Source organism: Notolabrus celidotus, chromosome 6 (genome assembly GCF_009762535.1).
Source record: "Notolabrus celidotus isolate fNotCel1 chromosome 6, fNotCel1.pri, whole genome shotgun sequence".
Classification (NCBI taxonomy): domain Eukaryota; kingdom Metazoa; phylum Chordata; class Actinopteri; order Labriformes; family Labridae; genus Notolabrus; species Notolabrus celidotus.
The window spans coordinates 34220065-34232272 of record NC_048277.1 but is presented as its reverse complement, the minus strand read 5'-3'; the positions used below and the strand labels follow the sequence as shown (position 1 = coordinate 34232272).

The following is a 12208-nucleotide window of genomic DNA, read 5'->3' as shown; positions in this document are numbered from 1 at the left end:
CCCAAGCTTCATTTATGAGTTCAAGTTTCTTTTTTTTATTTGGTAGGGTTAGTTTTTAAAAGATAAGGACTGGTTCACTAAAGTTCATGGGTGTCTTATCCAAGTCAGATCACATCACAGCTGCAGTCCATCATGTCAGAATTGTGACGTCATTTAAAGGAGACCAAGCACCTTCACTGTGCTCCCCTCAGAAAAGGTGCATTTAAAGTATCGGTCAAACATTAATGAACCCATTCCTTATTTCCCAATCCAATACAAGTAAACAGAAAAGAAAGGGAAGAAGAAGAGGCTTCAAGTACCTATCAGTCCTAAAACAGGGGTCATGAAGTACTTTCTGTAACTGATTACTAATTTTAATTTTTGTTTCTGAGCCAACCCAATAGAATTCCAATAACGCTGTATTTTAGACTTGTTGCAATTACCTCAAGCATCATAAAACATCAAATTCTGTTCTCCAGAATTTACAGACAACATTTTGAGAAACATAAATCAAAGTGGCTGAGTTCATGAACATCATTAAGTCTTGATATTCAGTGTCTAACACCTGTTGAAGCCCTCAAACAGACACGTTGTTGAGCTGCTTAATGATCGGCTCAGGAGGACATCAGGGTTTGCTGCAGTTAATCTACAGGACTGTCTGACAGGAAGCAGCAATCACCGGCTGCCTGATGTGTATGATGCAATGTTGGGTCTGTGGAAGTCACTGAGGTCGTGATGGGGTGAATCCGCAGAGTTAACAGATGTCCACCAGGTCAGTAAATCACCTCTATTACACACACACACTTACTTCATGTTAAACAAAGCCTCCAGCCTGCCTGGCGTTCCTGCTGACTTCTTCATACATCACGTGTGTTTTTTGGTCGGTTGCTTCTGTCTTTGATGTAAGTCTATAAATCCTCATTTAAAAACAGCACGAGCAGCTGTTTCACAACATGCAGGGATGTGCACTTTTATTAAACCGGCCCTGCTGCTGGTCGTTGCCGAGCAGATCTCCGGCCCTCAGAGAGAGATTTTGACCTGCATCAGCACAAACTACATCTAAAGGACCTTTTTCAACAGCGGGTGGAATTAACTGGAGGTGGATTCCTTTCTTCACAGCATACCATTAACATGACAGCAAAATGGCTAATTAGAACCAAGCAGGGAAACAGTGTTGATAAATGAGGCCAATGAGGGAACATAAAACTGCAGTTCCTCAAGTGGCCACTTGGGGCTGGCAACAAAAGCCAAGGAATCACCACTAGGTCCCACATTCAATCAATCAATCTTTATTTGTATAGCGCCAAATCACAACAAACGATATTTCAAGACACTTTTACAAACAGAGCAGGTCTAGACCACTCTATGTCAGATTATGAACAGAGACCCAACACCAAGACAGGGTGAGACTCAGTCTTAACCCATGTCAGAAAAATACGCTCTTAAAACACCTCTGACTGGTGGGCCAACGGTGGAGAGACGACAGGAGAGTAGAGTCTTTTCGAAAGCTTTACTTGCAAGTGAATGAGCGCTATACTTCAAGTATGAATGTACAGTTCTCATTGAACACATATCCATAAGTACAGGCTTATAGAGAGCAGTCTATCTGAACAACATGTAACACACATATATGTATATAGAGAATCATAATGATAATATAAAAGCATAATACATGATTTTCTTCACAACCCACTTTAATCTACTATGAGCATTGCACCTTGAGTATTTAGCAAGTTATAGTGGCGAGGAAAAACTTCCTTTAACAGGCAGAAACCTCCAGCAGGACCAGACTCATCTTAGAGAGACATCAGCTGAGACTGAGTCGGGTCTGGAAGGAGGGATAGAGAAGAATAAGAGAGAGAGGGATGGCGATAGTGATGAGACGAGTAGTAGAAGCTGTGGAGTCTGGAACGTCCACAGCAGGAGGACGTCTACGGCATCTCAGAGGAATCTACGAGACAAGGGAGCTCAGGGACTCCTCCAGAAAGGTCTATGGTTAGTAACTTTAATGGGACAGGGAGAGTTAAAGTAAGTGATGAAGGAGTTGGGGGGGGAAGGGGGTGAGATAGGATCCCAGTGTGTCAGTGCACTAGTTCTGGGCAGTTTAAGCCTATAGCAGCATAACTAAGAGCTGGTCCAAGCCTGATCCAGCTCTAACTATAAGCTTTATCAAAAAGGAAAGTTTTAAGCCTACTCTTAAAAGTAGAGAGGGTGTCTGCCTGTTTTTACAGCAGGAATTAACACATTTACAGCATCATTCAGAGAACAGTTTTTGGTGTGGAGCTCATCTATTTATTCGTATGCACATAAATAAGTTGACACAAAATGCTGATTTAAGAAGGATTGATTTATACTGCTGAAAAAGGAGTCCTTCTGATGCCACGGTCGATAACAGTGTCAACCTTTATGCAGATGATACTGTACTCTACTGTTTTGCTGAATCTGTAGAGCTTGCAGCTTTCTTGTAATTCCATCCATCATACAGTACAAGTTACCCAGTGTCATATGACTTTAAGATTACAAAAACACACCATGCAGGTCACAGTCATTGATATTAGTCAGATGTTGAAGAAGAAATCCCTCTGACATCTGACTCAGACATCTGAAACCTGATTTTTTTTAAGGGTCTGATTCCAAAAACAGTTTCAAGCACTTGTTACATTAAAATACTCTGTTTGTTTTCCAGATTTAATATTTGTGTTATTTTAGATCAAATCAGAAGAGGTCAAAGCGAGTGCGGCTGCAGGCCTTGCCGTCGGGTACAGAGTTATTGTATTTGAATAACTCCATTCCTCCACTGTGCTGGTGCAAATATATTACCATTGTTTCACACATGGCACGGTGGTGCAGTGGTTGCCTCGCAGCGAGCACATTCCTGATGTGGATCCCTGGCCGGGCAGGTGGAGAGTGAGGAGTTTACATGTTCTCTCCAGTCTCTCCGAGTACTCCGACTTCCTCCCACGGTCCATGTCGACTCCAAACTGCCCCAGGGTGTGTGTCAGGTCCAGGAATCGTCACAGCAGAGTCAAGGAACACACGGACAACTTTTTCAGCTATTAGCTCGCTTTTGCAAAAGGGAAGACTGATCCAATGTTCACCACAAAGCGTGGTCGATCATCTTCAAAGTCTCCTCTGTTGCTAAGCTGTTTTATTGAAAGCATAGGCGTGATCGTATTACAAAGGGCGTGATAATATTTCATTGGGTTTGCACAAAAATCAGTCACAAGTTGCTGGGCAGAATCACCTTGAAGATGTTTCTCTCAATGTGCTGCTACCTCTTATCATATCCTGAAAGAACACAAAGTGCTGGCAGATGATAAGAAGTTTGCACAGTTCTCACAGTGTGTGTGTGTGCAGGAATAGTTGTGTGATAAACTGACCCCTGTTCAGGATCTCCCCCTGCTCTGAGCTGACTGAGTTTTCTTTAATTGTCTGTTAGTTGTTTGTGAAAGAGTTAATGTGTTATTTTCATCATCAGCATCAAGCTTCACAGACCTCCTTTATGAGTGTAGTGTTAAACATTAATGCAATGATTCCTCGTGCATACATTTGCTTTGTGTTGATTTAAAATCAGCACCGGAACTAAATATTCTTAATTTTGCGTCATTGATTTCGGCCTCGGGGCCTGCTCCTCACTAAATGACTTCCCATATAAATAATGTAGTTTATTACTGAGCCTGGCTGGAGGGCTCACATCACTGAAGAAGTTAATCACTGTGCCGCTGAAACACACTCTCCACTACGGTGCAGTTGTGTGTTACGAGCTGCAGGGGAACTTACGGCACACTGGAGACGTCCGGATCAATATCAGAATGATCAATGCTCATTTCAAAACATCAGACACTTCAGGTCACCGTCTATTAAAGACATGAATAATACATTCTGTTTACTGATTGTATCGAAGGTCCCTGTCAAAAAATATGTTCTGTGTGGATTTCTGCTCGACAATAAGAAATGTAAACATTCATGTTGCTGATTTGATTGTTTTAATCCAGTTTAATTATGTTTAATCTGAAATGTATTATGCTGGCTTCTCATATGATTAATATGATTTACTTAAATTACACTATCTGTAGGTATACTTATAATGTAAGGATGAAAATGTTACATAAACACCTGTCCCCATGAAACAACAACATGATCTTAGATTACAGCGAAGCAGGACAACATGATGGATCTGATGCTGAAGAAGTGCCCCACTCTCTAAAACCCAAACATACTCCACTACAAGTTAAAGTCCTGCATTTAAAACCTTGTTTATGTACAATATATATATTTGTAAATCAATCAACCAATCAGATTTTATTTATAAAGTGCTTTTCATGACATTCAATGACATTGCAACACAAAGTGCTGTACATAAAAACACATTAAAGCTGGGGTTGGTAATCAGATTTAGATACACTTTTTGTTATACTGGTTAAAATGATCATAATGTCCTGATGGTAATCATTACATGATGTGTTCTTAAAAAAGAGTGAAAAAAACTGCTATCTACAGCCGGAGTAAACCTGGGAAAACACCAACCAATCACCGTTTTTTGGCTCCCCAAATTTTAAACCAATCAAATCCCGTCAAGCCGTTCTGCCCGCCTCCTGCTCGTACATTTCCCTGGCGTGCACTCCTCCGAGTCTCCGTCTCCTGCCTCTACTTCCCCTGACTCTATTTACTGCCCCTCTCGCTCGTCCTTGGGCCTGTCCCCTCTGACCTGATGAGGTGCTTTGCTCAGGACTGTAGTCCGGATCAGAATCTAAAAAGCTCTCACCAACAAGCAGAATAATTAATGACGTTCAGTAAGTCCTACAGAAAATATATATTTATTGTAGCGTCCGTCCGGACGCTGTAGGGATGACGAGCCGATTGGTGAACACGTTGAGTTTTAATAACCGGTCACTGTCGGCCGTGATCACGCCAACCAACAAAACAACAATCAATGTTTGAATGAATGAAGAACTTCTCCTCTTGTCTCTCCTCTCTCCCGCTCACACACTCTACACCTCTCCTGATGCCTTCACTGACCGTCAACACTGTAGGAATTAAGAGCATCTACACTGAACATGTTTAACAAACAGTAGAGCTGTTACAGTATTATATATGTGTTATAACTTTTCTCCTGATATCGTGTCACCGGTACAACTGGATAATGCTAGCATGATAGTTGTGAGTACTAACAGCAGCCATGTTTGTTTGTGTTTTTAACTTTCACTATGAGAATGTTTTGGTGAGGACCGGTTTTGAATCAGTCACGATCATATGGTCGAGAATCAGCGGCGCTCGTGCATGTGAGCGGGGGGGCGTCGTTTTGGAGGAGCTCCGAGGGGAGGAGGGGAGGGGTTAGACGGAGTCATGAGGAAAAGCTACATTCAAATTCATGCTGGTTTTCCGAGACTACCAACCCTAGCTTTAAAATAGAATAAATTAAAAAAGAAAGATACATATAAAAATAAAAATAAAAGACGCCCCCATCCTAATCCCAACCCCAGCCCCGACTCCAAACCCACCACACAATTTTAAAGTTAAAGCTAGGGTTGGTAGTCACGTAAAACTAGCATGAATTTGAATGTAGCATTTCCTCAGGACTCCGTCTAACCCCTCCCCCTCTCCCTTGGAGCTCCTCCAAAACGACGCCCCCGCTCACATGCACGAGCGCCACTGATTTGCGACCATATGATGGTGACTGATTCAAAAACCGGTCCTCAGCACATCGTTTGTGTTTTGCACTACATCAACTCATGTCTCACTCAGCGGTAAGAAAACACCAAAACATTCTCATATTGAAAGTTAAAAACACAAACAAACATGAAATGTACGCTTTGCAGGAGGCGGGCAGAACGGCAGGACGGGATTTGATTGGTTTCATGATTTGGCTCCTGATGGCAGGGATTGGTTGGTGTTTTCCCAGGTTTACTCCGGCTGTAGATAGCAGTTTTTTTCCACTCTTTTTTAAGAACACATCATGTATTGATTACCATCGGGACATAAAGATCATTTTAACCAGTGTAACAAAAAGTGTATCTGAATCTGACTACATACCCCAGCTTTAAGATCACAATATATGCAACAATGATAACAATGAAAATAAAATAGATAAATAAAAAAGAAAAAATAAGTTGCTGAACGAACTGAGGAAACGCTCTCATGATATCTTAATGAGGAAACACTGGAGGTAAAATAAGATGTTAAAACTCAACACAAGAAATTAAACTCACCAAAATAAAATAAATTAATAAGATAATAAAACACAAAAATATTAAACCATTAAAAGAAAATAAGATGCTATACTTAAAACAAATAAATACATAATTAATATTAAATAAATTAAATAGAAAGTGACTAAAATTTGAACTAGATAATAAATAACTAAATAAATAAAGTAAGTTGAAATAAAACTGTTATATAAGAATAAAAAAACACAGTAAAAACACAGTGTTCAGTACAATACTGCCATTACTTCTTCTGGAGTTACAAATTAAACTTAACTGCACAAAAGTTTGACACAACATAGTGGAGGAACAATTAATCTTACACATCTTTGACTCTAATTACAGCCTATTTTTGTTGCATTGCATGTATTAAGTTATTGCAAACATGTCATTTAGACCTACATTTATTGATTTCTCTATTCTTCTACAGATACTCAATGTTTCCTGCATGCATTTGTCTTTCCAGTTTCCACCAGTCCAGACTCTCATAGGCCCCGTCACCTCCACTCTCTCCATGTCAGTTTGTTTGTTATAATCCAGCAAATCTGTTGACACATCCAGCACTAACACGGACTCTTGTGTATAATAATGTGATTTAATGTAAAGGGTCTCTGCGTCTAATTTGACACGGTGTAAATGCCCCATGTGTCTCCGTGCTCTGCAGACTCCAGCAGGTTAAAATGGGAGCAGTCGGGACAGGAATCAAAGCTCTCTGCTGTTTCTCTTATTAGCCAATTACACCAAATGTCAGTGAGTGTGTTTTTGGATGTTGACAGCACTGATGAGGCTCCCTGGTCAGTCTTGTGGGTGCTGCTACTGCCATCATGTGGTCACACGTCTGAAAACAATCCTTCTTTCTCCTCTCTTATACCTCCTGAATCTGCATCATGGGAAGAAGACTCACTTCTAGACTCATTGTGTCTTCCTGATTGCTCACAGATGAATGAAATGATAGAGTAACCTTGATTCTAAAATAATCTGTTGTTGCATTCAAAAAAGGATTATCAAAACATGAGGCATCCTAAACTTTAGACATAGAGAGTGATGCATTTTTTATTTTAAAAACTTTGCAATAAAAAGTAAGGAAAAATACAAAAAGTGGGTCAGCTCACCGCTCGTGTTAAGCTCTTGTTTCTGGTAAAATACTGTCAGAATTACTAAAAATAAATAACAGGACAATAAAGACAACCCTTTATTTAAATCCACTTGTGAGGATTTTGTATGGAAGCTTTTAATAAATGGTGAAAAAAACATCATAATGTTTGTGTGAGCAAAGAACACTGAGACCTATGTGCTTTACCTTGTATGCATCTGTAACTGTGTTGTGACCCCTTGAAATTGAGATGTTGCATCTCAAGGGCTTCGCCTTCAATCACTTCAAATATTTCTGATTCAAACTGATTAAAAGCTAAAACACAGCTGTGATAATACAAGTATTAACTGCCTGTACATCAACAAGCTCCTAAACATGACCCTATTATGTTTGTTATTGTAACAGACGACCTACTGGAGCTCAGTTTGTCGTGCATGGGGCTGCGTAGCTGCAGATCCATCAGGGTGTCCATGCTGACACCTGTCCACCACTGAAAGCGCCCGATCTCAATTCAATTCAATGGAAGCCCCACCTTTCATCATCCAGGACTTTAAGGAGCTGCTGCTAACTTATTAACATTCAGATACCACAGCACACCTTTAGAGGTGTAGTGGAGTGTTTTAGCAATTGAGAAATACTGTAACATGGTCAAAAAATGTATACTCCTGCACACCATCTACTTTGCAGAAATCCATCTATTTGTTAAAGGTGACATATCATGCAAAATTGACTTTTTCATGGTTCTTTACCTGAAATATGTGTCCCTGGCATGTCTACAAACCCCCCGAGAATGAAAAAAATCCATTCTGCCCCTGTTCTGATTTCTACACCTTTCTGTAAATGTGTGTGAAACGAGCCGTTTCAGACTTCAGTGTTTTTGTTACGTAACAACAATATCCGGTCTGTCACGGAGTCAGAGAATCCCTCCTCCGTTTTTCATTACCTGCACACATGTGTGCTAACAAGGAGCTTAGGAGGGAGGCATGCTAGTTGTAGGCTGTCTTAATAAACACAAAGGTCGGTTTTACTCCCCACGTCTGCAGATTTGAAGATCTAGTAGATGATTTTTATTTATCATGGATAAGTGCTAGCGCTAGTTAGCATAGCCACATAGCTACATGTTCGTAGCTGTGTACCAAGACACACGTCGACATACTGATAAATAAAACAACAAGAAACACTAAATCTGTGACCAATCCTTCAGAAAGGTCCTGCTACAGGCGCCTCTCCGTCAGGATCAGATTCAGAGGGTTGAAGAAACGCGATCTCTGAGCAGCCGTGTATATTCAGCCAACATGTAAACATTAGATCAACGTGCTGGAGAGCCGAGGCACATCCACTTCCTGAGGGGGCGTGGTCAGAGAGAAAACAGAGTGTTCTGATGAGGAATGAAGAAGAGGGCTTTTCAGGCAGACCAAAATCTGATTTCAAAGTGTTTTTTTGAGCATAAACTTTAAAGACATGTTTTGGGGACCTCTTAGACCAATATATATTGATGAAAAAAGCGTGATATGTCACCTTTAACTAGTCTGGTCCTAGACCTTCGTCAGGCAACAGAAAATGATCCTCAATAAGGACTGTCTTTCTAAAGTAGAGGGCCATTTCTATCAAACTGTCTGATGAAGGTCTAGGATGGTCTTGTGCTACTAAATGAACAGATCTGTGAAATAGATGTGCAAAGCTTAAATTGAGATATTTTTTAAAGTGACCAACCTGCAGAAATGTTACTGGAATAATGAGTGTTTTTGAATGACTGGTAGACGGAGGAAAAGCACACAGAGCTGGTTGTTTTTGACAGATGGCGTTTATTCTCATCAGGCATCTGACATTAGAATCGCTACAGAGTCCGCCACTCTGGAATGGCTTCTAAAACTCCAGAGAGGGAGGGGGACGCCCGGGAAATGTGGAACAGGGAGCGCATAACAAACAGAACAGAGGAATTAAAAAAAAAAAGAAACTAAGTGTAGGCCACTAAACACAACCTGCCAGCTCACCGGAGGGAAAAACTCCATCCTCAGCTTTCACTCTGCTCGCCAATTCTGGTCCTCTCGGCTCCTCTCGAGTGTGAGACTGCGTTCAGATCGGTGGTCCCACGATACTAACATTCAGTCTGATTCTTTTTAAATACATTGTTTACATACATTAGATATGTCCTTAATAAATGATGCCTACAGCTGCTGTTTCACCAAACATTCAAAAGTGACAGCACACAATCGCGACAGTTACATCAGGGGAGACCGCGAGTGTCTCCAGGAAGGCCCCACAAGGATCAGAACTGGGAGACAGACGAGGGTTAGGCTCACAACACCACGGGCAGAAGTCTGAAGGCCTCTCCTCTCCAAACAAACAAAAATATACTATTACACTTATATACAAACACATTGCTCGGTAGTGATTGGACCTCACCCGGAGTCCGTGACGAGAGAGAGCCCTCTTATAGGGTTGAAGAAGGTGAGCACACGACGTAGCAGCACGGGAGTTAGACCACATCTCAGTAGTGAAGGTTCAGTGAGCGCTAACTGCAACATGTGAAGAGTGAACGTACGTTTATACACACGATGAAACATGGACAACAAGTGAAGAATATATATTGAAGGCTGAACCGGCTCACATTTACCAAGGAGGAAGGGTTTCAAAAAGAAGAATCGTGTCAGTTTTCACGAGTGCTCAAGAGTGACGGGCAGAGTTTGACATCTTCTGATGAAGGTTTATTTACCGCCTTGTGGAGTTACATGAAGAAACAGCAGATAGTTAGCTTAGCTTAGGAGAAAGACTGGAGGTAAGGGGGAACAGCTAGCCTGGCTTGGGCTTTGGGGAACCTGGAAATTACTGCAAGCTCAAGAAATAACTCTGTGTGTCTTTGTTTTTACAGATCCATACGTCTAAAAGGTGTAAAAATAAACTAGGAGAGGAGTTTACAGTCTGGTTGAGATATAATCAAGCACATTGTATCTGAAGTCCCTGTTTTAAGACATAAGCACACCTGAGAAAAGGTTCTCATGAAAAAGACGACAGTAAATTCAGCCTTTCTCTATTTGAATGAATATCAATGATGTGTCTGTCTTAAATCAATCCATCACTGTTCTCTTGGCTCTCAGTGAAGGTTTGGATCTGCTCTAAATATAGCCGCTCTGATGTCTCCGTGTCATTTCGACCAGCCGTACGATTCTAACACACTTGGCCAGCTGACGTCGCTACGAGCTGACTGCTGCTGAAACAGACCTTATGTTTGAAAAATCAGCAACTGGTGACTCGGCGAGCGTCTTCACAGGCAGCAGCATCAGCGGCTCGGCTCATCTGATTACAATGCTGCTACTATTCGCTGTCACGTCTCTATTAGGAGTGAAACTTTCGAAGGAACTGAGCTGCAAAATTGTCTTCCTTGATTCACTTTATCTGCCATTAAAATGATTATAATGTTGAAGAAAGTGCTGATTTTCCTCTGTTTTGATCCTCCCAGTAAAAACCACAAAACATCACTTTTAGATGTGTTTTGTTTTGGTGCATGGATTAATCAGAAAGTCAAATATGAATAAGTAAACTTTGAAGGAGCAGGTTGTCAGATTTTGCAGTTTTCTGAGCTGCATGCAGCTGCAGCCCTGGAGCCAAGCCCCTCATGTACCAGAGCTCCTGGTGTGCCGGGAGTGATGGATGTGCTATTGTTTATTTATTCAGAAAACACTGCATGATGCCAGTCTGTTGATGTTACTTTCAAACTTCTGAGTTTGAAAAAGGGGCATATACATGGGTATGTGAAGGGCTTGGCTCCAGGGCTGTAGCTGGATAGTACTCAGTCTTTAAGATAAGCTAAGCTATCTTAACTAGCTGATTACTGTGGTCTTGTATTTCTCAGACAGACACAAGAGTAGTGAGAGGAAGCAAAATAAGCCGACCTCACAAGAGGTCAAACTGTTGCTGTGAGTGAGTCTGCTACTGTAAGGTGTGATGTGTTCACGAGTGCAGGACAACAAAGACGATCAGTTTGCACGATTTTGGTCGCTGGTTTGAAACAGCTGCATAATCCAGGAGGGGAGGAGCACAAAAACAGAGGGTTAAGGGGAGCGATGATTTGTCTTTTACACAGACAGTAAAGCCACTTTTGTTAATCTTAAGGGAAGAGGGAGTGCGGGGACATTGGCTCTGCTTCAAGTGCAGAAAGAAATCTCAACAATCCCATCAAACCGGGTTGAGGAAGACCAGCTACCAACCCGTAAGCTCGGCCGCCTTCTCTCCTACTCCACTCCGTCTGTTTACTTCTGTTGCATTCAGGCAAAGCGCCGAATAAAGCTCACAAGCCGAGATCTTTCCCATCTTAGTCGTATTCAACTCTCAGATTATCAAACCTCCTACAGCGCAAAGAGAAAAAATGCTGCAGTTAGTTAATATTAACAGTACATGAAACTAAAACTTACTAGCACGAGTCTAAGAAAAGGGAGATAGAAAAGTGCTAGCACTTGGTTGACGTGAAATGACTCTCCGGTCGGCTCAGTGTCAAAGGGTTTACGGCGTGGAAGGTGTCGAGAAGTTAGGGGGTCAAAGTGCAGGGACGCAGCATCAAGAAACGCAGTTAGAGTCACACCCAGCAGGGGGCGCTGTGATCAGGTACTGGCCGCCTCGTCCACATTTTCAACGGGCTCCAGGTTGCTGTCGAGTCCTCCGCGTGCACGCCAGATCTTCACGGCCCGGTCACTGGAGGAGAGAAACATGACAACAAATAAAGGATTTAAATTATGTCTCAAATAGGAATCTGTGTGTTTCTATGCAAACTGAGGAATTCACAAAAATCTGCCATCAATTCTGAGTGACTGAAATAAATATAAATAATAAACTAATTGATTACAGGCTTTGTGATTTATTTATCAAATGTAGGCAAAGAGGCAGAGTTTGGGCGGGTGTTCAGTGTTCCTGCCTGTCAGTCAAGTCAGCCACGCCC

At 41.6% G+C, this 12208-nt stretch overlaps 1 protein-coding gene across 5 annotated transcripts in view; it reads right to left on the bottom strand.

The window, feature by feature from the left end:
* Window positions 1-9060: 9060 nt before the first annotated feature.
* LOC117814329 (kinesin-like protein KIF21A) overlaps window positions 9061-12208 on the bottom strand; it is a 91961-nt gene continuing 88813 nt past the window's right edge. For 4 of the 5 annotated variants that reach the window (XM_034685597.1, XM_034685599.1, XM_034685600.1 and 1 more), the window contains one exon: window positions 9061-11964. In XM_034685597.1, the coding sequence (XP_034541488.1) occupies window positions 11874-11964 (91 nt within the window). In that variant the 3' untranslated portion in view covers window positions 9061-11873. The remainder of the gene's footprint in view (window positions 11965-12208) is intronic. The other variant, XM_034685601.1, reaches the window with a different exon arrangement.